Genomic DNA, 27,891 nt, shown 5'->3' with positions numbered 1-27,891 from the left:
TGAGCCCATCCAGCCATCTAACCATTCATCTGTCAAACTGATGTCTCTCCAACCTAGAGGCAAGGCCGTTGAGGGGGACCATATGAGAGGACATACTGAAGGGATTTACATGGGCATGATTTGAAACTGAGTTTGAAATGTGTGGGTAGAAATGTGGTTTAGAGTTTAACGGAGTGACCCAAGGCTGCTATTTACAGAAAAATTTTCCTTCTGAAGTTTGAGTGTGTTTTTTCAGTATTTGCAGGGGAGGAGAATTAAAGCAGAATAAAACAGGCACAAAACAAAGAACAGAATGTCTAAATATGGGAAGACCAAGTGCCATCAAGAAGCAAAATTATGCCCTCAGAAATCTCTAAGTAGCCTTCATCTTGTGTGCAGGCAGTGCCTTGCTGCTTTCCAGACTCAGGGTAATCAGCCTTTCTGTTTCTTGGGAAGATTCTCAAAGTGGCCACATGATGGTAGCCTAGGATTAGGTACAAACAAGCTAAATCAAGAAAGTAAAGGAAATAAGGAGAAAAACTAATACTTGTTAACTAAAATAAATGTCTGGATGCATCATCCCCACACAGTGAGGACCTGAGTTTAATTCAGCTTTCAGGTATTATAATATCCAGAACAGAACTGCCAAGTGTACCTACTGCATAGCCCTGTACTGAGACGTGCTGTGTTTGGAGCTCTTTGGTCCTCTTACAGACAAATTAATATCTAGCAAATTTCTGCTTATACTTTCCTTCCTGTTTCTAAATACCTCACATAAAAGGTGGCTGGTTTAAAATAGATTCAACCAGAGCAAAGAAATCAGAAATAAAGGAAAGATTCTATTTTGATTATTGACCTCTTTATTACTATAACTGCAATGTTCACTCTTGGCATTAGCTATGAAGAAGACTAAATGAAATAGTGGAATTCTTATGTTTTAAATTAAAGGCTCCAAAGCTATTAATATAAAAGTTGTACAATTATTCTGGTTTTTAAAAGAATACAGATTGACCCAAAAAGTCTGTGGTAAAATGTGTTGCTCTTGAAAAGGATGCCTTTAGACTACTCTGGCATGCAACTCCCCTCCTTTTCATTAATCAAATTAATCATCCTTCAGAGTGCAAAGCAGCTAAAGAGAACTTCATCAAGGTTGTCTGGCCTGGTGAAGTCATCTATGTTTACATCAAACACTGCTGTGAAACTCTAACTGACAAGACTGGGATGCTTGTGTAGTACTCCAGATCCTCTACAGAGGTGATCTTGGGTATAAGCATGAAGCCTTACATTCCATACAATTAATTAAATTGCCTACACTGAAACTGATAGAATGTTGTTTACTCTGTATAGATATTGAAGATTCTATCTTTTCCAATCTATATGAAAAAAATTATTTAGAAAAATTACTAGAAAATGAATTAAGATTTTAATTCCAGCTCAGCTGCCGGTAATTTAATTTCCTGTAGCAGTTAAACCATCACCCAAATTCTCTAGTGCTGGGACTCAGGGTTCCAAGAATAATTCAGTTCTGAGAACAGAATAAGGTCCAGTTGCAAGAATTACAGAAACTGAGTAGTTACAAAAGTCTTGGCATTATTGCAGAACTCCAGCAGACCTCTTTCAATTCCTCTACAGAGCAGCAATGAGAAGTCCTTACTTCTGCAGGTCCTGAAATGAAATGTCATATCAGGGTAAATGTTAGTGTCTTGCTGTTTACCCTATGAATAAAATTGAGGAATTGAGACCTAAAGAAGAGGAAATGTCTCAAGAACCATCCCCTACCTATTCTTTCTCTGCCCAGAAGAGCAACAAGAACAAAGACTGATGGGAATGAAGATGTGCAACATACAGACAAACAGAAGGAGGACAGATTTTATATGATTTACCACTCTTCCAATGAGATATAACACTGAAGAGTAATACACTCAGTGAACATTATAAATAATGAGATTTAAACGCTGTTGTCTAATGACTTCATTTTTCTGCTAAAAATATTTAAAATGAAGAAGGCAAGGAGCTCTGTACTCAGACTGTGGTGTGGGGTACATGAAGAGGCAGGTTCTATGCTTCTGAGTTCCAGGACACCAGCACAGACGAGTGACATACTGTTGGTTTGGTACACTCAGGACATTTCATACATACAGAAACTTTTCCTGATCTGTGCATTGAATTTACCCAACCCAGAAAAATGTGCACACAAAGCAGGAAGGTTGTCGAGACTGGTGACATGGTTTGCTACCCACCTACAGGGAATGAGGCTGGCTAGTTCAAAGTTGAGAGCAGCTCTTCTGCAGGCCAGAGCAGTGGGCTGATACTCCTGCACAGGGCAGCATCCCTAAGCAATAAGCAGAAAACAGTGGCATGGCTTGAAGCAATGATAGCTAACCCACACTCGAGACAGAAGGAAGACCCATGTTCATATATCTTTCAGGTGGTGCCCTGCACATTTATATGAAAAATGTGTGACAGAAATGAATGAAAATTATGTGAGTCAAATAATGAAATGGGCGCCTCTCTATTCTGACTCTGTCCCAAGGCTGGGAGGGACCCTGCTTCTCCCCATGGTTTAAAGGAAGTAAGGATAAGGGAAATGAGGCAATGAAATCACATTGTCAAAGCATGCAAAAATACACCAAGGCAAAGTCATAGTTTCTATCCATTTTGTTCTCCATTACTGTAAGCACCACAGAAAACAGGTTTTCAAGGACAAGGTAGGTTTAATACTGTGTGTTTTTCTTTTCTATTTTTTTCTATTTCTCTTTTACTTCTAAGAAGCTAGGCAAAGAAATACTGAGTTTTGTCATTTCTTATAGTTTTAATGTTAAAATAACTGTGAGGGTTGGATAACGCTACCTGATAGCAAATGCCTACTTTCCTCTGATGAATGTCTCAGACAGTATATTTTGATGGCACATTTTTTTCACAATCTGAAAATAATTGTATAATTGTATTTTAAAATTCGTAGTTTCCAGTGTTACTGGTCTCATCCACATAGCAGTATTTTGTTTGTAAAATTAAACCTGAATTACAGAATTTGAGACCCTGTGTTACTTTCTCTTGAAAACACAGTCAAATTGGAAATGTTTGGATTTTAGGTCTTTGCATGCATAGAGTAAAATCACTAAATGGAGTGAACTTTTTTAGGAGTACTGCATTTAGGCATGAGTAGAATGGAAGTATGTCAGTGACCTTTCTCTTTAACAATTTTAATACTTTAGAAGATTTCATAGACACAATTCCCTGAAAATGCTGCAGGACTGCAGTCATAGTCTTAGCCTCATAGCACATCCAACATGGAAGCAGTAATTCCATTCCATACTTTCCAGCTGACTAATGTCTTTCAAGATCTTTCAGGAGCAAAGCTGGGAAATGAATCTCAGGGGTCTACTTTAATGTACTATTACTCAACACAGACTTTCCTGTAACAAAATATGGTCATATAAAAAAACAAAGTATAAGTTTTGGGTTTTTTTTTTTCAGTTACAAGCCTTTCTTTTCATTTGCTATAAAAATCATAGAGGGATAAAAATATGATAAAATATATGGCTATGTGTTACTCATCATCAACAGACTACTGGACAGTTTTTATTTTCATCTAATCGCCTCTCTAATCAACTGCAGTAGCATTTCAAATTTTGAATTCCTGACATGACTATCCCCTGTGGAAAGGTGCTGGGTTCAGGCTTCTCTGAGCAATACCTTGTTTTGTAGAACAGAGAGTAGCAGTAGCCAATTTTCATAGAAATTACTTCACACAAATATGCTTTAATTTTCCCAAAGATTTTCATCAATAATCTGCACAGGACCTATTTGAGATATGGGAGGAAGTTTGAAACATCTCTGGGGAATATAGGACTGTTCTGCTGCTGCAACTGTTTTTCTAAGGAGAAGCAGCACATGATACTTGCACAGGTATAAGAATGAGGAGTAAAAGACATTTTCAATAATAATTTTTCAGTTGAGAAAATAATAGTGGCAGTATTTTTATTTAGTAATTACATGTGAATTCCAGATGATGTAAGAAAGGAAAGGAATGAATCCTCTTGGATTTATCCACAAAGGTGGATAGCTCAGAATTAGAGAGATTCTTCTGGGCTATATTTTTGGTGCATTGCAAAAAGTAAATATAGTGAAGCCTTCATTCATCTTGTCCCAGAACAGATTTAATGGTCTAAAGTAGCTGGTTTTTTTCCAGGCTGTGTTAAGGCAGTATAGAATTACTGGTTCCCCTGTGAGCATCTATACAGCTTTTCAGGAGGTTAAGGTAAGACAAACTCCACCTCATACCTAACAGCATCTTCAGAGTTAGATTGAAAGGTTAAAGTAATTTAATTACTTTTAAAAATTTTTAGATATTCTTTATTTCCAATATCAAATTGGTTATCTAACATATTTTACAAAGTATCTGGTCAATTATGTCTAAGATCCAACAGTTTATGCATTTTTTAATTGAAGAATGACTAAATAAAAGTAAAAATTCTTTTGGGCTCAAGACCCAAAGGGGAGATCCTGTCCTTCCCTCCTAGCAATATTGGTAACCACGAATGGTTGCAGAGCGAAATTTTCTTATCTCTGATATTTTTCTTAAGATAAGGTGTCTACATTGTTTCAGATGTCTGCCAAGAAATGGAGATAATCTAAGTTGACAAAATAAACATAAACAAACAAACAAAAACTAAAAGCACTATATGTACTTGAAATAGTGGATTGTTATGCAGTTGCATGCAATCATAATTGTCACATCTCAATTAAGTATCTTACCTCTTTCATGAAAATAATGTCAAACTTTCTAAAGAGAGTAAGATATGTGAAAATAAGTTATTTGTGTCTGAAGCAAAGGATGCTTCAGAAGATATTAACATACTTGCATATGTATTTTATTATTATCATCAAATAATACAGGAGGCAGTTTAGAAGGATGAGTACAATATAGAGAAATTAAACTAGTTTTTGCATCACAAGTCACAGAAAAGACTAATAAGAATATGGTCCTACCCTTTTTTATGGGAATAAACATGTGCAAATGACAAATATGGGGCATATCAAATAGGAGTGGTTAAGCAAAAAGACACTAGAAAAATGTAGCCAGTCCTCAGTATAAACTGGAGGCAGAACAATATCAGTGTCTCTTTGAAAGAATGTGAGGTAAAAGTCTCATGAACTCTTGTCTCTATTCCAGGTGTTGCTAAAAATACAAAGGTAATGCTGACAGTGTTGGATGAATAGAGTAGGCTCAAAAATAAACCTTACAGAAAGGGCAGTGGTGTTTATATATACTTAACCAGAATTTCTTTGACTTAACCACAGAAATAAGAATAAATTAAAAATGAAAAATAAATGCCCTAAAACCTTGGAAAAAAGGTCCAATCAGCAACAAGTATAGAGAGGCTCATATCTATTCACAGCATATGCATGAATATTTCCTTTGTCATTGAACACTTCAACTGCTTATTGGCCCTCGCAAGAACCACATTGTGAAGTGATTTAAAATCAGAATAACTCTTTTTTTACTAAAGGCTTGAGGAAGCCAACCTCTCCAAGACCCTTGCACAGCACCTGTGATCTTTAACTGCTGCATTTACCCAGCAATTTCTTCATGGGGAGACAAATTCTCTATTCATTTTGTAAATGGGGAAGTGAAGTGCACAGACTTGGTTGGCCCAGGGTCATAAAGTGAATCTGTAGCAGACCAGAGAGCTGATCTGTCTCCCTCACCTCATCAAGTACTGTAATAACTGAACTCTCACAAGCAGTCTGTTAAATATATATAAACTTAATACACATAAATTGGATGTAAACAACTCTGTGCTGAGAGTTTTGATACCTCTAGTGGCTAAGTATAGGTCAGTATTTATTACAGCTATGGAAATAGCTCTTAGTTGCTAGCCCATACTGTCATCCCAGAAGAGCTTGTTCCACTATTTCTGATAGAGGATAAAAGAAACAACTGAAAAGAAAAACATAACTGCTGAGAGGAGCATTAGTTGTAATGATGATCACTTGTTCAAACCTACTCACTACTGGGCCTCACAAAAAGTGGTATTAGCACAGCCAGGGGGGCAGGATGGAATCAGGATCAATGAAGGATGGGAAAAGGCAGGGCATGCTTAGGCCAACACTGCCATTGAAAGAAATGCTGCTGGACCAAGCTCTTGAAAAAGTTTCAACTTTCCCCATGGAAGAGAGAAAGATTTCCTGAAATCCAGCAGTACTTTGACATCTTTATCATATCTTTAAGAATTTATCTTCATTTCCAAAAATGTAAGAATCAGATGCAGAGTTTTAGGGTGAACAAGAGAGGTAAATGCAAATGTTGTGTGTGTGGTGCTTAAACTCAATGAGCAGAGGTTGGATTAGTCTTGGAAAGCTGTGGCCCAATCCTTCAATTCACAGTGATATCTTCATGTTGGAGATCTCACTTTTTGGTAGGGGAGAAACACACAAGGAATTCATTCAGGTTATGAGTATAGGTTGTAAGTTAACTGAAGCAAACTGTAAACTTCTGGTTCAGCTTTGTCTTGATTTTACACTAATTATAGGGATATTCAGGCCTGTTTCTATCACGTTCAGTGCTAATAAGATTCCCTCTATCCTTGAATCCAAAGTACTGGAAGAGATTAACAGCCAGTTTCAATTCCTAATTGAAAAATACATCATTCTCTTCAAAACTGCAACACTTCTGCAGGGATTAGCTTCAGGAAATAGTCTCAGGATTAGATTGTAAACAGCCAGCTGTCACACAGAAGAGATTGGTGAACATCTTATTTAAATTATTACTGCTTTGAAACTAAGGGTCAGAGCACTTAATACAAGCACAGCAGAGAGAACTTTGCCACCCTGCTCATGGTTGTAGAATTTACATTCCACTGTAGACTGGGCCTCAGCTAAACAAGGTGTCTAAACAAAGAACACTACAGTGACTGTCTCTGTTATTAACTTCCACTAACTCCCTATGCTTGAATTGATTAAAGACTCCGTTAAATCCCAGTCACATCTATGGCTGCGGGAACCATGATAGAAAATCCATGGCTCAACAGAAATAAAATCATTGCCATCTTCAAGTAAGGACAAAACTACAAGACCAAAACAGTCAGATTTGTCAAGCAGATAGCTAAAAAATTGCAAAATGAGCCTGCAAAGATCTGTGTTGTTGGAGCAGTTATTCAGTCTTTCTGCAGAGTGGACATGGGATATTCTTTCTGTGTTTGCAGGCATGAATGGGACAGCCATTGAACATTTTGCCTGTGTCATTTTTAATGTTTCCTTCATGAACTGCACCTGGCACGTGGGCAAGACTGCTACAGAAGACACCCAGTATTTTCTCTACTGGAGACCCCGAAAGTAAGTCGGTCTGCTTGAATATCTGGAATTTTGATTTGTGTTTGAACATATGACATTGTCAATATTTTATTGATACAATATTTCATGCAAAGGAAAGAAGGTGTCACAGAATGCCAAAATTACATCAAAGATACCTGTGGAAGGCACATAGGATGTCGATTTCAAAATGTGACAATAGAAAATAGCAATGCATATTTCCTTGTAAATGGGTCCAGAAGTGGACAAAGCATTCAGTCATATGAGAAGAAGATACTTCTATACCAAATTGGTAAGCCTTTTTTGTTGATTTAAATTTCAGCTATATGTTAAAAGAATTAAGAATTCATCCATGGGAAAAAGAAAACATTTAAAAAAATATTTCTTCCCATAATAAATTTGGAGTTTTTTTCACTTTTTCTCAGCTCTAAAGTATAAGAATGGACAAAAACTAATAAATACAGAAACAATCTGGAATCATAGGTCAGAAAATTTTGAACATTTCAGTCAAATATTTATCTTTGAGAGAAAGGTGTCATTTTTTAGAACTAACTAGCTAAGGATTCCTGAGTGGGACTGTCTAGATCTTGGTCTTATTCTCTTGTAATGCTGTTAAATCCACATAATGAAAATAACTAGTTACATTAATGCTGTGAGCCAAAACTCCCCTTTTTTAATGGAAGAATGTTAATTAAAAAATCTGTTTAATTTGAATATAAACCCAATTTCTTAAACCCAAGAAATAAAAACAAACCTGCAGAAATCACATGCTGAATTCAATAAAATTTAATAAATGGCTTGTGTTTTTAGTTTTCCTTACTGTTGCACCTGGTCCTCCAGGCTCCTCAACTGAAATGTTAAATCAGGGGGTTCCTGCTTCAGAATATGGGGACAGTATAGAAATTCTGCTAAAATTGCATTACATCTTTTTAGATCAGTTGCCTGAACATCCACCTATAGTTTTAAAACTGCAGAATGAAGAGAGCTATTACTAATCAATAGTATTTCTGATTATATTATTGTAGAAAAACTCACTCCTCCATTAAATATCACAGTGAACTGTACAGAAGCTTCTCACAGATGTAGTATTTCGTGGCAACAACCTCAAACAAGTCATGTGAAAAGAAGGAGTTGTTTCAAATATGAAATTGTCATAGAAAGCAAGGTAATAATAATTATGACATTTAACAGCATTTTGTTTTTCTCTATTTCCACACATAACACCATACAACCCTGTTCTTATCCCCTCCTTTTGAAAGCTTGAATGAATATGGAAAGTAATATTGCATCCTTCAAAAATAAAGTTCAAAATATTTGTGAGCTTATTGTTGCTCCAACAGTGAAAAATTGAAAAAAAAGGAGACATAACTTAGCTAAATTAAATATTTAAGAATGGAAAAGTTACACAGGCAAAAAAACAATGGAAAAAATGTCTGAGTTGATTTGTGAATTTTAGATACTTTGTTTTAACAATAAAAATGTAAACATTTTGTCAACCCAGGACTTTTTTCTTTTGTTTAGTGCTTTGATGCTCAATTCTGCAATCAAATTTAAAGGGTGCAATATTTCAGAGCATCAGTGGAGAGGAAAAACTACTTAGTGGAAGAACAGCTTAAATTTCACAGTCTTTAAAAGGCATTTAAAATATTGCATACACTTTTTCTTTTTGAAAATCAAACATCCATGAGAGAAGACCCTTTATTATATAGTAACAAAAGAATAATCCTAAAAATTAAACTTTTCTCTTGTTGCTAGGCTGATGCTGAGAAAGACACCAAAACCACATCTAAAACAGTAAGTGTGTATTAATTGAAAATTTATGCTATATTGAAATTTCTTCTGTATCAGAGCATCTTCCAACCAAATTGGTTTGGTTTCACACTACCTGTTTGAATGTACTGCACATGATCATTATTCATAAATTTTCCTAATCTGAAGTTTTAAACTGTTTTTTATAAAATTTGGTAAAAAAACACCTGCACATGTGAACTTAGATATTACTTCACAACATCTTCCATTTTGCATTCTTTTTTACATCCTAACAGATTCATATATATGTAAAAATATGGATCATGATTCTGTATCACAGAAAAAATGTGGGGAATTTTTTTTTAATACTCTCTGGAAAAGATTGAGATGTAAGAGGCCATAAAATATTACCTCAAAGATTAGGCCAATATAAAGATGGAAGAAAAAAAATGATATAATCTGGCTATTGAACTCTACTTCAGTTTTGAAAATATCCTCTGTAACAAAGTGCCAGACCTTTGAAGAATTTTTTCCTTTAAGTCCCATTACTTGGCAGAGTCTATGGAGCCAGGGAAGCACCCAGCGAATTTCATCTTTATTTCATCATATTGCCCAATAATAAAAATGTTCAAACAAAAGGAACTAAGATTAAACAATCTAACTTACTAAATGATAGCTTTCTAATTATTTCACTCTGTTCTCTTCACAGAAAGATTATATAAATGTAAAATATAAAATTTTATCATAATTATATAAAAATAATGCAAAAATTCTCATTCTCCTTATTTTGCATTTAGGCAGCAATCATTGAAAGTAACTCCTATCTATATGAAAGTTTCATCTCAGAAAAAAGGTACAGCATCAAAATCAGAGCAACAGATGCAGGCTTTTGTTTAGTAAGCCCAAACTGGGGAGAGTGGAGTACACCTGTGGAGTTTGGTAAGAATAAAAATCCCTTCCTTGACCTTGTTCAGTTATTACCTATCTGCCTCATTTTTTACTTCATGCTTAATAATGGAACCACATTGATAATTGCACATTAATTTCTTAGGACAAAGGAAGTGGAAGAATTGCCATATCTCTTACTATTAGGGGGTTCTCCAATCATTCCTGGGAGACAGTGCTTCTTGCACAGGGGTAGTGAATGAAGCAGATCTTTTTGAGGTCTGTTGCCAGCTGTTTTATTTCTTCCATCTCTGCTCCTGATTTTATAATCTCCTTTTTCCTGCTGTTGCTCTCTGGCACCTTGGGTATCTAAATACTCTGTAGGACTCAGCTCCTCAGGTTTCAGGTTCCTGTGGACAGTCCACATACTCTTCAGCTACTCTATTCCTTTGCATGCTACAGGGCAATGAGGTGCTGAGCTAAAGAAGTCATCCCTGCATGCAGTGTTTGACACCCTGATGCAAAGCAGATTGCACATAGCTGTGGAATCATTCATGTCCTGTGATACTAACCAACATTTTGATGATTGCTTGGTTTTCAGGAACACACCAACTTACATCTACTTCATCATATATGCTGTTTCTGATACCAGGGCTGGCAGCAGGTCTCACATTTTTCCTTTACATTACAGTGTAAGCCTTATTTTCTTGTGCAAAATTTTTAATCTATAGTTGAAATAACACTTCCCCCAACAGAAATTTTCTGGCTTCTTTTTAAAGGAGACAAGGAAGGGAGAAAAATGACATTGAGCTATACTAGGAATCATCCGCTGGATGTTCCTCAAGTATGCTATATACTTCTGATTCCCAACTTTCTTATCCACTTGATTAATATAACACAATGTTTTCCGATACCTGGCCAAGGCCTTTTATCAGTACCTCTTTCCCACCATCAGACCCTGCAATGTAGAGGGGTGGTGCATGAAATTTTTTCCATGTTTTGACAATGTTTCCTTTTCATATACTTAAAAAAGCAACTTCCTATGAGGCCTTAGTAAGTCATAAAATAAATTGTTGTCATGCAAATTCCGAACAACAAAATTATAATATTGTATTCAGCCTATGTAATTTTTAGCTACTTTTGAATTAGAAGAATACTACTTTTGTCTTAGAGAAATAAAATAGTACTTCAGGAGCATTATTATACAGTATGTGTTCATGTGTTTGCAAAATAAGTCTTTTCTTCACCAAACCTTTTCATCACTGTAGAAGGGCTTATTTGAAAAAAACATCTGATACAGTACCACAGCCAAGAGACCCATTCTGTGAGCCCTCTCCAATGAACTTCCAGGTATGCTTTGTTTCCATTTGCCTGAAATTTAAAAAATTTAGTCTCAAAGGCATGACCTGACTGTCAGAAAGATGCACACAAGTAAGAATCAAATTTCTTTCTTTTTCTTGTTCTTGGGATATGGACAGAGAAAGTCCACACACAAATAACTTGTCTGTTTTACCTTTTCTATTACAAAATAATTGTCATCTGTCTACCTGGTGAATTGGAGAAAATGCAGTTTCACCCTGCCATCCCTATAAGTCATATGCTATCACTAAAATAATGCTGAGCATAAGTTTCTCAGCACAACAATAATGCAGAAGCAGGCAGGGAGAGAAGGGACAAAGAAATCGTCAGTAGTTTTGCCATACTAGTAGTTGGCAATTATGCTGAAGGCGGTAAACGTTTCTAGGGTATGGTAAGCAAGAAAGTAGAGTAGAATGTTGAGAGGTGCTAAACTTACGTGGAACACTGGAATGACTCATGAGAAGGAACAAAGAGACACTGCAGGAGCTGCCCTTCTAGAGAGCATGTTGCAGTTTGCTGCAATTTTCAAAGTCTTTAGGTTGGCTGCAGGCAAGTCTGGAAGACAAAATTTGTATGCAGAAATATGCTGAATAACTGGCAAGCCTTTATAAATACTTTTATTTTCTCTCCCTTCATCATGTTATCTTTTCTATATTTTAAAAGATTATTTTTCCAGCTTTTCAGTCAAAAAGACATTGTTCCTCTTTGGGAGCTTCCCTCATATGGAGGGAAGACCTGTACATGTCTACCTTGGTCTTCTAATTGACAGAGTCCTGCTACAGGTTTTATACAATAAATACAAATTTGAATGACAGGGGATTAATAAATCATGACTAATTTCATGCATGAAACACTAACAAAATGTCACCTTCTTCCTTTAATAGGCAGAATATATTAATCTATTAAAACAAGAAGAAACTGAAGAAATAGCAAATATTGAAGAAGAGATGGAATGCAAGTGAAATGAGCAACTTGATTTTTTTCAAGCTTATATACCTAACTGGCAAAAATTAAGAGGTTTTTTATATTCTCTCACTCCTGGAACCAGGGAGAAGAGTATTGGCCATAAAGACAATTCCAAGATCTTATCTCTAAAAGACTCCTTGTATTTGGTTGCATTTTCTATGAACAGTTAAGTTTGGACTATTTCTGGTTTGTATTATGATTAATACTGCAGTATTTCAGAAGAAAAATATTTCAGTATTGCTTTGGAAGCTATTTTATTTTTTTTTCAACAACATGCAAAAGAATAAGAACAACTAAACTTAAGGGGTTTATTCAGGATCTCCATTGGTTCAGTGTCTCAAAAAAGGTACAGTCATACTGAGATTGTGATCAGGAATGAAATTTGACATCTACATGACAGCCCTCTGTATGAAGACCCGCCAAGATCAAACCTCTTAAGAAAGATCACTTGTTCATACAGAGTAGTATTAAAAAGTTCTGGATACAATCTTCCCATAAGTCTATTTGTTGTGTCCTGTTTTTCATCCCTTCCTATCTGTGTTAGATGAAAAAATTACTTAATATATGATTGCTAACAGGTAGCAGATGTATATACATATATGAAATATTGGAAATTGAGCATTTGAACTCTCCAGCAGAGGCCTGTCACTTGCTAAATTGTAAATGGTACAGGCTAGTTGTGTGCTTTTATAACATCTGGATGAAACAGAAGCATAACAGCCTGAATCCTCCAATGAATAAGGAGATATGAAATAAAACCCTCAATTTGGGTGCTAATCACATATTTTGACTTTCCTTTTGCATGAAATTTAATATGAGTCAGTCCTGCCCTGCCAGCCAGGAGGGTCAACCTTGTCCTGGACTGCATCAGGCACAGCATGGCCAGCCAGGCAAGTGAGGGGATTGTCCTCCCTCCGAAATGGGACAGCCTCACGCCAGCTGCTGGGGGCAGTTCTAGGTGCCATAACATAATAAAGATATAAAGCAATTAGACAGTGTCCAAAGAACGGCTACAAAGATGATGAAGGACCTTAAGCAGAGGCTGTATGAAAAGTAGTTGAGGCCATTTGGTCTGTTCAGCCTGGAGGAGACTGAGAGGAAACCTCATTGCAGTTACAACTTCCTTGTGAGGGAAAGCAGAAGGGCAGGCACTGATCTTTTCTCTTTGGTGACCAGTGACAGGACCCAAAGGGATGGCCTGAAGCTGTGTCAGGAGAGGCTTATGTTTGGTATCAGGAAAATGTTCCTCACCCAGAGGGTGTTTGGGCACTGGAACAGCTCCCCGGGGAAGTGGTCACAGCACCAAGCCTGACAGAGTTCAAGAAGTGTTTGGACACTGCTCTCAGGCACATGGTGTGACTCTTGGGGCTGTCCTGAGCAAGGTAAAGAGTTGAACTCAATTACTTTTGTGGGTCATTTCCAACTCAGGGTATTCTATAATTCCATCAAGTCTCAAGATGGTTAAAGTCATCTCAAATAGCTGAAATCCCATCATGGAAAATAAATTCTTCTCAGTGATAAAATTCCACTAGATCAGGTTACTGTCAAGACACCATCTTTGGAACTAAATTTTTCTATGGTTCTGTGTTTCTAAATGAGCTTTCCATAAAAATTTATTTTTAATGTCTTTTTAAAACAGAACTAGAGAAGGATCCTTCTACTTAAGTTATAATTGAAAAAAGATAAAAAACGCCTGCATTAAATGGGAAAACTAAAGCCAACACTCACTGTAATCTAAGGACAATTAAACAGATACAATCTATTGGATCCTCTCCATCTTGCTTCAGAGTTGATCATGGCCGTTGGTGCACCCCTTACATCCCCAGTGCTTTCACTGTGAAAGCTGCTGAGACAGAAAAGTCATTAAGAAAACTTGTTCACTACCAGCATACTAATACCTATCTATGAAACATTGGAGGTGGTAGTAGGTGTGGAACTAAGGTATCACTTTCCCATCCCTGGGCAAAGACCTCAAAATCAGGGGGAAGAATGGTCAGGCTTTAGAATCTTTTAACTAAGTGACTTGCATGCTCACACATGAAGTCCTTCATTCTGGTGTCCTATGGCTATTCCTCTGTTGTGTGCTAAAAACTAGAAAGCTCTTGATGCAAGGAAAAATTTAATTGTCTACTCTACTATTTGTATTTTTGTGACATACACAAAAGCTGTAACACACCAGTACAGCAAAACACCAGACAGCTCTTCTGAGCACTCCTGTTTTTGTTGGAGCAATAAATTATTCTTCAAGTTTTTTGTGAGTTTTAAGCAATGTTTGGTTTGATACTTGTTGGAAACTGTGGTATTGATGATTCCGAGATTGTAAAAAGTCGCTGTCTTTCTGCCCCATTGCCAAAGAAGAAGTCATAATTTGTCTGTGCTGTTTTCAAGGTTGTTTATTCTTGCTTATCTCTAACATGTTCTGCTGCCCTGCCGCAGCTCTGTCCTGCAGGGCAGCGTGTGGGGCTCTGCCCTCAGTGGGATGTTACAAACATTATATACCAGAAACTACCTGTGCTGTATTTACAATAATGTGCCAATATCTATCATCTGTGTTGAACAATGTGTCCCCAAACTAAACCAATAGAAAAATACCAACACTACAGTGAAACATGGAGGGCATGAAGGAGGAGAAAAAGGACAAGACTCAATTTCCTCCATCTTGCCCCCTTTGAACCCCTAATCTAGAAACCTAAAACTTTACTTTTGCACCCATGCCACACTTAATTATTACTCATATCAAATACTCAGAGCTTGTAATTCATCCTGTAAGATTGAAAACTCTTTTCCATGGACAGAGTTCAGAGACAGTGTCTCTAGGGGCTCTGTACAGGAGGGTTCCTGACCCCTGCCAGGGTCCCAGGCCCTCCAGGGCAGCCAGAGGGAAGCTCTGGATTCCCACAGATACTGTTTCTGCAATGACTTCAATCCCTGTAGAGCCAAAAGTCAGTAAACAGTCCTAGTGTCTCTGCCCAGGTTTCTCTTCTCTCCTTTATTTTTTTTTTTCTCTTTCTCTTCCTCTTTCTCTTTCCCTTCTTCTTATTTTGCTTCCCACTCCTGAGTGATATCAAGGCCACTAAAGTTGTCTGGTCTCTGAAAGATGACAGACTTTGGTAGCACCCTTAGTAGAACCCTCTTTTCTTAGGAATTCTTAAAATATGTTTCATTTGTTTGCATTTTTGAAAGCCTTAGGTAAGGAGTTTGCTTAAATATAGACAAGTAAAGAAATCCCCTGGGTAGGACAGTTCCCTTTTCTGCAAAAACACCACTGGCCTTCTGAGCTGTTTGGATTGTTCTGCTGCAGTAATTCCAGTTTAAAGAGAAAGCAGCCGAATCAAAACCTCAAACTCCACTCTTCCTCACTGTGTTTCAGAGATGTATATTCTGAGAGAGCACACAAAACCACACTGCTTCCCTGCTGCCTTCTCTGCAGGCTCAAGGGATCTTCATAGTGGGAGTATGGAAAAGCAGGCAAACGAAAATTCTGACTTCCTTAATTTTCCAGAGTCCCATTTGACTCTCCATGACATTTCTTGCAGCTCTGGTGTTATTATTTGGGTACTTGTCACTCCCCTTCTCCATGAAATGCAGTATGTTACCACCACAAAATTGAGTGCTTTCTTCCAAGGATGAGAACACAATGAACTGTGGGGTTTTACATTTTTTGTGATCAGAAATCCTTTCTTCTGTCTATACAGCACAGTCAGTGTTAAAAAAAAATATGTACATGGTTTTGTATGGAATTTATTTAATCTGGAAGTACAGTGAAACTTCTGAAAATGGACTGCTTTTTCCTCCAAACAACTGTAATGGGCTCAGAACTGATGTCCAAGCTTTCATTTGCTTTGTCTGTAGACTTCTATAATGTGATGGGGGTAATCATAGTGATTCTCACCAAAACAAGCTGCGTATTTGATTAAATCTGCTTTTTGGTAGAATATCCACCTATACATACATGCTTGTCATTCCCACCCTTTGTCTCTTAGATAAGCTTCAAAAAAATTTTGTCACAGCATATGAAGAGAGTGAATGTCCATTAATTAGTCCTTGTAGAGCCAACATTGCATTAGGTCTTTAGCTCTGGAACCACAAAAGACCAGGCAAGGCTCTGTTGATTCTCTCATGGTTCTTGATTCTATGGATGACTGAAGTTCTGGATGCTCAAAGGGAGTTGTTAATCTCCTCACTTAACACTGAGTTATTAACAGATATGACTAAATGCATGAACACAGCCACAGAGTGACACTTAAGATGTCGGTTCTTTTTTTGTGAGCAGAAGTGAGGTAGGTTTTTTTTTCCTTTTGGTTTGTTTGTTTTTTTTTTTTTTTGGTAGAGAATAATATTGCAGTCAAAAAGTTTCCAATATGATGAGTAGACTTTCTTCACTTCACCTGTTCACTTTATACAACGTGTTGAGGAGAAGAGGCATGTCAGATATGCACTTTGTGGCGTTAGCTGGCCTCAGCAACAACTCAGTATAACTAATATTTACAATCAACATGAGATAATGAGCCCACAAAATTACTTCCCACTTCTAGCACATCAGTCATCAATTTCACACTCCAGCCAGATCCAGGAAGCAGAAATACTCAAAAGCCTGGACATTTCTGGGTCTCTAGAAGGTAAGCTCTCTTTGTCTTCAAGGAAAGACGTCACTGAGCTACCTTTGGCTTCCTCTCTTGGACATAACTCTTTCCTAGACATCTGTGAATAGCTGATACATAAGAACTACTGCTTCTATGGTTAAATCATTCCATATGCCAATACAGAAGCTATAGGATTGGAATGACCGCAGCATTTCTGGAGCATCCTGGAAGACTACTGAGCAGCAGGTGATTTTTTCCAAATATAGTAGCCAAGAAATGGGAGTGTTAGAAAAGTACATGGACTGTGCTCTTTCCTACAAGTTTTTATCTCCAAGCAGAAAGGATCTGCATGTTTTTCAGAAGAAAATATTGACATATATTGGTGTTTGAAAAATGTAATATTTTCTAGTGATGTTTCAATGTCAGTGTGAAAAAATGAAATTACTTTACATGGATTTTAAATCTCCATATTAAGCAAATTACATTGCCTTCTGTGAAATAAAGCCTTTCAGGGTATATAGGAGCTTTTGATGTTTTACACTGTTGATAATAACCCTCTTCTTTAGAAAATGCATGGCTGTGCCTCAAGAAGGTAAAAAATGCTCAACAGCAGGACCTGGAGCAGCTGTTTTCAGTTGGAAGCTTACTACCTGCAATTTTTTCTGTTTTAGTGGCAGTTTGTAGTTTGGCTATTTTTGCATTGGGAGAAATGAATTGAGGACAAATGCACATCACATTTTTTGACAGCGATATATCTTATCTGAAGACATCATATCCAAGATTTGAAATCCCCTTTTGTCTATCTCCTTACAGAATAATTACAGTTTACATTGTAATTTCCCTGAGAACCCCCACAGACCTGGCTATCCTTGCCCATTCCCTGGAGCTTCCCCCATCCTGCCAAGCTGGGCCCACCCTCAGGCCCATGGCCCATCCCAGTCCCCAAGGATGTGCCTGGTGGTCTGGCTTGAGGCTGCCCTGGATCCACAGCTGCCCTCCATTGAGAACCCTCATCTTCCATCCCCCAGAGATGGCTTGTACGGAGAGATGCTTTGTACTTCTCAGTATTGTTTAGAGCTCGAGAGAAATACCTGTAAAAGTAAATTTATGCACTTTCTGGATTCCCAAACACCACCATACTCTGGTGCAACAAAAGGGGAAATTTAACCAGCTAACTTCTTGTTCACGCTATAAGAAATCCCGAGTTGGGCAATCACAAAATTTGAGATGAATCATGGGGGAAGTGATGAATATTTATTTTGTAACACTTCCGATGCTAAGATGGTTCCCCAAAACACAAGCGGCAAGGGAGACAGCCCTATTTATAGTTATACAGCTTTTTAAAATATAGTCTTTCCATCTTCTCTGAACCTGAAGATTATAATAGAAAGATAAACAAGGTAAAGACATTTTGAAATAAAAGGTAGGTCCATCTTTTTCTTTCCAATTATTTTGTTTGCTGAGGTATTTACTGAGTCTCTAGGAAGTCCAAGACTGGAGGGATGTCTGGATGTCCGAGACAAAATCTAAAAAGCTGTCAGAGGACTATATGGAACTAAACTGAATGATGTTATTTTTACAAATAAAGTACCACCTTCATGCTAAGAAAGATCCCAGACAAATTTTTTTTTTTTAATTGGGTTTAGTACTGAATTTTTAGAAGTGAGAGACTGTTCCTCAGTCATAGAATCATACTTACAGAATGATTTGGGTTGCAGAGGATCTTGAAGTTAATTTAGTTCCAACCCCTTCAGGGATGGGCTCCAGTACACCTGGTTGCTCAATGCCCCAACAAACCCAGCCTCGAATACTTCCAAGGATGGTGCATCCAAGATTATCTGGGCAACTTGTTCCATTGCCTCACTGCTTCACAGTAAAGGTTTTCTTCCTTGTATCTGATCTACATCCTTGAAAGCACATGAACTAATGCCCTCAGCAAACTTAACACATTGACATTCAACATTGGGTAATTTGAGTTGATGAATATGACTGTGACCTATTTTGACATTTTCTGCTTGCAGCTATTTACGCACTTGCCTGACATCTACTCATCCCTAACTTTGTACATAGCAGAAAAGCAATCTTTAGACCTTAAAATAGCAGCCATCCAATGTATGTCTATAAAGTACATGCAGTGCTCCTGAGATCACCAGCTCTTTTATCACACAAATTGTTTTGTTTCAGCTATAATCACATCTTTGGAGGATTTATCCATAAAAAAAAAAATCTTCATTGAATCTAGCAGGGAAAATATCTTTCAGTGTTAGCAAAAAAAAATTAAATAAGTAATTCCTAAACCAAACAATAACTATCTGGAGTCTAACATACCTAAGTGTGTGCCATGATCCTCCAGCTTGGAGAAGTCTCATGATTTTTTCTCATCATGGATATTCCTGTGTTTGCAGGCATGAATGGGTCAGCCATTGAAAACTTCTCCTGTGTGATTTATAACATCTGCTTCATGAACTGCACTTGGCAGGCAGGAAGGGATGCTCCAGCAGACACACAGTATTTTCTCTACTGGCAGAAGTCAAGGTAAGTAGATCTCTTTGGTGCAGGGAATTCTGATTTCTCATTCAACACATCACAGTGCCTGTGTTTAACTAAAATACTTTGCTGTGTGCAGAGATGAAGAGGAGAGGGAATGTGAGCTTTACATTAAAGATGAAAATTGCAGAAATATGGGATGTATCTTCCAAAATGTGAGCATAGGGATTGAAAAAGCTTACTTCCTGGTGAATGGATCTAGCAAAGATTCCCTGATCCAGTTCTATGATGAGTACATTGACCTGTATAAAATTGGTAAGTAAATAATTTATTTCAGTTTTATTTTAATTATTGTATGAAAATAGTTGGGCATTTATCCCTGAGAAGGAACTGTGTATCATGTCTCAATAAGAGACTGTGGCTTCCTCAAGAAGACCTATTCCCCAAGCAAAAGACAAAGAGGATAATTAAACAGGAAAGCTCCACAGCTGCATTCTGTCTCATATTCTTTAGCAATCTATTCTTATGAGTTTTAGGTTTTTCTCAAGAAAAGTCTACAAGACTTAAAAAACTGTACTTTCCCCTGCTGTCCTTTCAGTGATGGCCAAACACCTCTCAAGAGAAGAGAGAGGAGACTTTTTAGAAGTTTATCTGAGCACTAATTTCTGCTTTTCTTTGCCATTGGGGATGATAACAGGACATCATACTCTGGAGTAAATGAATTAAGACATACAACATACCTTAGGCATGTGGCGCTGTACTTGAAAGCATCCTGTGCAGTTACTGTTACTGCAGCAAAGTCTCACTGGAAATGTCACAAATGGTTCTGGTATTGTGCTAAAAGATTGAACAAAAAAGGCTTTGTTCTATAAGAAGAAATTGAGCTGTAATGTCACTCATGGCAGATAAAACAAGATTGTTCTTTGACCAAGTAGCCCATCACAAACAGGTCAGGCCTGTCCCTAAAGACTGATGTAAAGCAGTATTCTAGCTGTTGCTAAGCTTTCCTCTATCAACCTTTTGTCACCCTTTCTGCCATGAGTGACTGTCTTCTGCTGTTCCAATAATCAAGTCATTGGCATTGATCAAATATAAAGGTCCTCATACTTTTGCTCACATCTGTGAAATGAGGGGCAATACATGAAGAAGTTGGTTAGACTATTAAAAATTGAGTGTCTTTCTTAAATTTGTATGGCTATTTCTTTTGCAAGGAGGGAACAAACTGCATAGTTCACAACAGATTGAAGGCAACACTTTCATATAACAGAAGAATAATGAGGAGGCTTAAATAAAAAAAAAAATCTTTGAATTTCTTACTTTAGGGATAGCAGCACCTAGTTGAGCCACAGTAATAAACATTCTCCTAAAACAAAGACAGCATTTTACCTTGCTCCTCTAGAAAAATAAATGGAGGGAATTGTTTCTTTCTATGCTCCTATATCATGTTCCCTGTCTTACTCCCTTTTTTCCCCCCTATGAACCTGTTTACATGATTTAGAAAACTTTGGTCTTTCAACTATTTCTAATAGGTCCTAAGAAAATAGATACAAACAAGTATCTTTCATAGAGGTGTTACTTGCAATTTCACCCTCTTTCATCAAATCAAAAAGTGATCAAGTGATTTTAATTATTTGAATTCTTGGTTATATCATTTCAGAAAAGCTCATGCCTCCATCAAATATCACAGTCAACTGTGATGAAATTAAAAATGATTGCATAATTCAATGGCAACGGCCACAAATAAGTCATTCTAACAAAGACATGTGTTTTAAATATGGAATTAACATAAAGTTTAAGGTAAGAATGTCTTCACATACACTTAACATTAATTCATATATTTGCATTTACCAAAACACATGAGTGAAAAGTAAATAAGTCTCTCTTCTATGATGTAGCTTTCCCCATACATAGCACCCTATTAATTGTGACTGCACTTTTCAGGTCCATATCAAATCCTGCTCTGCCATACTGCCCCATCTTTTTAAATTCCTGCCTCCTTGAGTAATACACTGCTGGAGAGACACTGGATATCTGGGACAGTCCCAAAGGAGAAGCATGGTTAATCAAGATTCAAATATATCACAGCTTTGTCTGTGACAGCACTTAGAAAAGGCACTTCTTTCACTAAAACTTGTTGGAGTTGCCCTGGATTGGAGTATTTCCAGTGGAAACTGGATCTCTGTGGAAGGGCAGAGCTGGGCTTTAAAAAGTGGAAAAAGAAATGTGTATTCACATAAGAATCTTGAGTTAATATAAATGAATTAAATAACTCCATGTATGAAATGAAAATAGCTTACCCAGATATAAGCATCACACCTATGGCCCAAAAGTTGAAGATTTATAATGACAAACAAAAGGAAAATAAATGTGACAGAAAGCAGAAAGGCAGTGTGGTTAAGGACAGGACTTGACAAGTCTTTTGGCAGCAACAGGGAAGGGATGAGCTTGCCGGGCTCCGCTGCAGGGGAAGATGCAAACCACTGCGGCAGAATTGCACCGAGAGGCCACAGGGTGGCAGACAGAGACTACAAAGGAAAAAATATTCCTGAGCTGCAACCAGATTTGGCCGCCTATTTAGTGGTTGATTGAAGGCATTCTGGAATTTGGGATTTCTTATTCTGGGTTGGGTTTACTATTTCACAGACGTGTCTTTGCAAGCCCAGCTAAATGCCGTGAAACAACATTACCTCTCTGAATCACTTGGCTGTTGTAACAAAGAAACATTATTGAAAACTCTGCCTGACATTGGAATAAAATCTATTGCAGTAAAGCAACAAATACTTTTTAATAACTTTTAATATATGTAATACTCATTTTATAAAAAATACTCAATACATACCTTGTCTGAACTTTCTAGCTTTTTTTCATCATCATTAGCAGTTTTCACCAAGCTAATTATGTCAAGGTACAGCAATTATTCCAGCAATTGAGCAGTGTAGGCTCCTTTGACACTTATCAGATGCAGCTATAATAACAACTTTGGAAGATTTATCCGTAAAAAATTCTCTGACAAATTTATTGCTTTATCACTGACAACTCTGCTGGGCTGTCCTCTGATGCCTACACACAAGTTCTCTTACTGGTTCATTATTTATCCCAAGACAGAGCCCTGTGCACACAAGGCACTCCTTTAGACACAGTAGAAGGCCCAGTTGCCCAAAACCGTTTGCAAGGATGCAATCACCCTCCTTGGTGAGATGTATCCCATGCCTGCCCAGTAGCCCCTCTTTCTCAAAAAGGAGCCCAAGGTATAGAAGACAAAGCCCTGCCTGTGACAGCAGTTATTCAGCCAGGTGTTGACCTGCTGGATGATTGCAATTCTGCTCAAGCTTTCCCTCTCACTGGAAGGCCTGTGGAGACACCATCTAGTCTTCCTGCTCTTAACCATCCCCCTAGTGCTCTGTAATCACCCCTGAAAACTTTCAGGTTACCCCTGCACCAAAAAGAAGAAAAGGGGTTCATTGGCCAGGTATTTCTCCTAGATTGATCCCTGTGCATAATTTAGCTTGACTGCAGATACTAGAAGATGTCCTGGAAGCAGATTGCTTTATAAAATCTTAGAATGGTTTGGATTTGAAGGGGTCTGAAAGGCCATCTAATTCAATCCCCTTGCCATGGCAGGAACACTTTTCACAAGTTACTCAGAGCCCCATCCAGCCTGGCCTTGAACACTTCCAGAGACATGCACAGCTTCTCTGGACAGTCTGTCCCAGTGCCTCACCAGCAGCACCATAAAGAATTTCTTCCTAATATCTAATCTAAACCTACCCTCCTTCATCTTAAGGCCATCCCCCATGTGCTATCAATGCATATCCTTGTGAAAAGTCCCTCTTAAGCCATCCTGTAGACCCTTTAGGTGCTGGAAGATGCTGGAAGCTCTCCCCAGAGCCTGTTCTTCTGAACAGCCTTCTGCTCAGATGCCACATGAGTATGCATGCAGTTATTTGAAAAAATAAGTCTGGATTAATTGAGTTTTATTCTAAAATGGTGTATTGCAAAATAATTACAAAAATACATATCTAGTTGTCTAATGGAGAGGACATAGTCTGCAGCCATTTGTTGTGTGTTGTCAGTACATTATGCGGTAGTTTTTACGACTATTCAAATGAAATTAGCAACTTTTATTCTATCAAAAATGTAGTGGAGGGCAACCTAAAATATCTGTGAATCCATGCTAGTTGCAAATATTTTCATCAAAAAGAAAACAAAATATTTACATAATATTTGCAATTACATCAAATGGCACTTATTGTAATGTTAAAACATTAGATGAAAAAAAAATATGTTTATTTCACAGATTTTTTTTTTCCTGACGTCTGTAAGAATAAACTTATAGTTTTCATTTAGGTCTGGTTTGCTTTGTGTTTCAATCTGAAATAAAATTTATATCTCAACTGTGATGACAAGGAAAACAAATCTTTCCATAACAGAATTAATTGCTGTATAAGCTTGGCAGTGTAGATGAATTTGATATTAGATACTAAATGTTAGACAAATCGCAGTTCTTCTGAACAAATCATAAAGTACATAAAAAAGAGAATGCAGAAAAATGGGACAGTAGAGAAAAAATAATTATGATTGAAACATTAAACAAGCAATTGTAAAAATAAAGTTAGTTGCTTTTCTTTTTCTTTCAATTTACAGGATAATTCTAAAAGAAAACTCATATATACTTCCATACAGGTGAGTGTGTTTCTTTATTAATCAGCAATACATGTTCATTTCATTGCAACTGTGAAAAGTAAATAGTCTGCAAATACCTTTAAATCAGTATGTGCTCAGTGTCCTATGCTTTATGGAAACCTTATTTATGGATTTCATTAATACATCAAACTGCTAAATCATCATGGCATGTGCAATTTATTATACATTCAGGGTAAGAACTTTATTGCTCTTCTGTAAGTATTTTGAAAAATCTCCCATTTTTCATTATACTGTCCACTCTCCTCAAATATTTGGAACAGCCTTTGAAGTTACACATCACTGACTACAGAGAAAAGATAAAGTATCTCTTAGGAATTCAATTTTGTTTATGAAAAACATAGACCAAAAAAGTCCTTTTGGGTTGAAAGTTGTCATCCAGGTATGCTGCACCTCCTTTTGCACATCCACCTCTACACAAAAGACACCAAGAGCAAGAGTATTACATTAAATTCTGGTAACACTGAGTATTGCAGTCATCTACTTATTTTACAGGTTTGGCTGGAAAGTTATGCTTTTTCTGAAAATTCATAATGCAGAGACTGAGGCAGGTGCACAGACACCTTATTCCTCAAATCTCTCAGTTCTAGCAGCACTAAAATGAGATGGTTAAAGATGGTTTTGTACCTATCTATGTGCTTAGGGAATTTATCAATAAATCAAACCATATCATAAGAAATCACAGGTTATACATTTATAGTGTAAAAGATGAAATGCTTCTAGATGTAAAAAGTTACAAGTGTCACGTTATTTTTGAGATACATATTTGTATATAAATTTATATATTATATAAATAATAATAATGATTTTTTTTTCTCTGGAACAGCAGTCTTCTTTAATAAACAATGTTTTCATAACCTCTTAAAAGTTTCATTGGTAAATGGCACATGCATATTGTCAACACAGGCGTGGAACAAAGAAAAGCATCTCAGTTTTTTGCATGTTTTTTAGGAAGGGGGAAATAGTAACATATTTCTAAGACCAAATACAAGAAAGAAGTATATCTTGAGAATGAGAGCAGCTGGCAGTGCCTGCTTTGTGAACCCAGCCTGGGGGGAATGGAGTGCACCTATTGAATTTGGTAAGAACAAATCCATGCCCTGGGCTACTCTTCCCCCCAGCAATGTCCTGTCTACCTCACACATTGTCACACACCTATGGACACACACATGTAAAAAGGATTGGCAAACATGTAAAAAGGATTGGCAAAGGCTTTGCTTCATGCCACACAACAGAGAAGAGTGGGAAGAGACAATCACTCTCTTAACATTCTAACAGTGGAAATAACATTAAAAATTACACCTTTGCAGCTGTAGTAAGTTCCTGCTTACTCCAGGGGGTGGACAAATAGGATAAATGTTAATTCTTCCCATCAGATATTTTTGCTAACGTGATAAATGACAGAATTCATTTTTATACTGAGTGAAAACTTTCAGGCTGACATTCACCACAATCAATCACCACAGCAGATGTTTGACACAGTGTGAAGTTCAGGAAGACTGAGTTCAAGGTGCTGCACCTGGGTCAGGGCAACAACTGGTGTCAATATAGTCTAGGGGATGAAGGAAGTGACAGTAACTTTTCTGAGAAGGATGTGGGGGTGTTGGTGGATGAGAGGCTGGACATGACCCAGCAATGAGTACTCACAGCTCAGAGAGCCAAATGTGTCCTGGGCTGCATCCAAAGCAGCGTGGGCAGCAGGGGCAGGGAGGAGATTCTGCCCCTCTGCTCTGGTGAGACTGCAGAGACCTGCAGGGCTGCATCCAGCTCTGGGGCCCCAGCACAGGGAGGCCTGCTGGAGCAAGTCCAGAGGGTCACAAGAAAGATCAGAGGGCTGGAGCACCTCTCACAGTCTGAGAAAGCCTGGGTTATTCTACCTGAAAAAGAGAAGGCTCCAGAGACACCCTGTTGTACTTGTCTAGTACCTAAAGGGGCTACAAGAGAGCTGGAGAAAGATTTTGTGCAAGGACATGTAGTTATAGCTCAAGGGGAAATGGCTTTAAACTGAAAGACTGTAGATTTAGGTTAGATTTTAGGAAGAAATTCTTCACTATGAGAGTGATGAGGGACCGGCACAGGTTGCCCAGAGAGGTTGTGGGTGCCCCATCCCTGAAAGTGTTCAAAGCCAGGCTGGGGCTCTAAGCTGGGGCTCTGCTCTAGTGGAAGGCATCACTGCCTAAGGCAGAGTGGCTGGAATTAGATGATCTCTAAAAGTCACTTCCAACCCAAACTATTCTATGTTCTGCAACTCTATGATCTATTCCTCATATGATTACTACTACTACTACTACTACTACTACCACTGCTATTACTACTAATTTATGAATGGTTCTCTTTCAGGAAGTGAGGAAATTATATCTTCTTCAGTATGGATTTTACTTGGAGTAGCAGTTGCAACACCTTTAATGGCAATCATCACAATTTTTTTCTGCAAAAGGTAACTTTATTTATCTTATTTTCTCTGTGTGTTTAACATCTAAAGCTTTTAAACAAATAAAGTGGAGGTGTCTCTGTAGGATAGGTAAAAGAAACCCCATAAGTGAAACAGAAACAGAAAAAAAAAGTATATTCTCCTATATGATGCATTTTGCATAGAAATATACAGTAATTCAGAGAAGATACAGCACTCTAAACTTTCAAGAGTTAAAATTTTACCCCCACTTTTCACTGTTTGTAGTAACATATCAGGACAAATTTCTTTTTCTGTCAAAGAAGGAAATTTACCTCTAGTAAAACTTTAATCAAAAATTAATCTATTACCATCCAAATTATTAAAATTTTGTCATATGTTCATTCTGTGTTGAGATTATGTATATTTTCAGGTCACTTCTAAGAGTAAAGAGGAATATAAGAGCTGGTTCAAGGATGCAATGGTGTTTTCACATTACAGTTATTCAATTTTAATTTTGTATTTAATACGTTTTGATTTCCAGGACTGGCTGTTGGAAGGCAGCATTCCCACAGATTCCAGGACCAAAACCTGATTTTTTTACACTGGCTGATACAAACCCAGAGGTATGTTCTCTTTCTATTTATATATTAAATATGTGAAATACATACAAACTCTACTGGCTGAATTTTTAAACAATAAGGAACTCATTATAGAGGATCACTCTTCTCTTTGCTGTATTCTGAAGAAAAATAAAAGAAAATCAGCAGGTGAGTTTTTTAAGGGCAGTCACTTGCAGTGCTCTTGCAGCAGCACGGAGTTCCTCGCATTCCAGTCTCACGGGTGCAGAGGTTCACGCTCCCATTGGCAGGTCCCAGCAGCAGGAGGGGCTGCTCACTGTCCCAACACAAGGACATGGACAATGACACAACAGGGCACAGAGAGGCAGCCAGGAACAAAACCAGCACAGCTGCCTCTACCAGTGCCTCATCAACACCAGCAGCAGTGTCTGAAATAGGTCCTAGATATCACAGTCCTCCTGCTACTCCCCATCTCCTCGGTCTCTTCATCTACAACCCCCATAAGTTCCTCACACCTCATCCCAGTGTCTGAGCCCCGTGTGCCTCCATGTGCCCCCCTCCAAGCTGTCCCCTTGAGTCCCTCCAGGTGCACACCTCAACCCACTAGCAACTTACACATGCAGGAAAGAAAATAAGGTGACACAGAAAACAGTTCAAAATATGATTTTGTAAGGAAACGGGACAGACTGTGGTGGTCACACAGAGCAAAAACAGGTGAAATGCTCTCAGAATTGTGCGTAAGTCAAGGCTAACCTAACATTATGTATAAAACTAATGGAAGTTTTCATTTTCCTTTCAGCTGATGGAGAGCAAAATACAGTCAATATCATCTGAAAATGAAGAGATAGTATCAGTTGTTGACCTTGTGAGATAACCAAGAAAAATGGAGGAGTCTGAA

At 37.6% G+C, this 27,891-nt stretch overlaps 1 protein-coding gene across 1 annotated transcript; it reads left to right on the top strand.

Annotated features, from left to right (window-relative positions):
* Window positions 1–2,600: 2,600 nt before the first annotated feature.
* On the top strand, window positions 2,601–27,867 carry LOC110479387 (interleukin-5 receptor subunit alpha-like). Its single transcript, XM_077781513.1, has 15 exons — window positions 2,601–2,687; window positions 4,172–4,240; window positions 7,188–7,317; window positions 7,410–7,585; window positions 8,319–8,458; window positions 9,049–9,087; window positions 9,840–9,981; window positions 19,241–19,370; window positions 19,462–19,637; window positions 20,980–21,119; window positions 23,967–24,005; window positions 24,975–25,104; window positions 26,364–26,460; window positions 26,957–27,038; window positions 27,793–27,867. The coding sequence occupies exons 3-15, from the start codon at window positions 7,190–7,192 to the stop codon at window positions 27,865–27,867; spliced, it is 1,494 nt and encodes a 497-aa protein (XP_077637639.1). The 5' UTR covers window positions 2,601–2,687; window positions 4,172–4,240; window positions 7,188–7,189.
* The last annotated feature ends 24 nt before the right edge of the window (window positions 27,868–27,891 follow it).

The sequence above is a fragment of the Lonchura striata genome, chromosome 2 (assembly GCF_046129695.1).
Source record: "Lonchura striata isolate bLonStr1 chromosome 2, bLonStr1.mat, whole genome shotgun sequence".
Lineage (NCBI taxonomy): Eukaryota > Metazoa > Chordata > Aves > Passeriformes > Estrildidae > Lonchura > Lonchura striata.
This window is presented reverse-complemented; position numbering and strand designations above follow the sequence as displayed.

Excerpts from the sequence above, each read along its gene's own strand:
- LOC110479387 (XM_077781513.1), top strand. The coding sequence starts at position 7,190 with ATGAATGGGACAGCCATTGAACATTTTGCCTGTGTCATTTTTAATGTT. Across the intron at positions 7,586-8,318 it reads GATACTTCTATACCAAATTG|AAAAACTCACTCCTCCATTA; the intron begins GTAAGCCTTTTT and ends ATATTATTGTAG. Across the intron at positions 26,461-26,956 it reads ACAATTTTTTTCTGCAAAAG|GACTGGCTGTTGGAAGGCAG; the intron begins GTAACTTTATTT and ends TTTGATTTCCAG.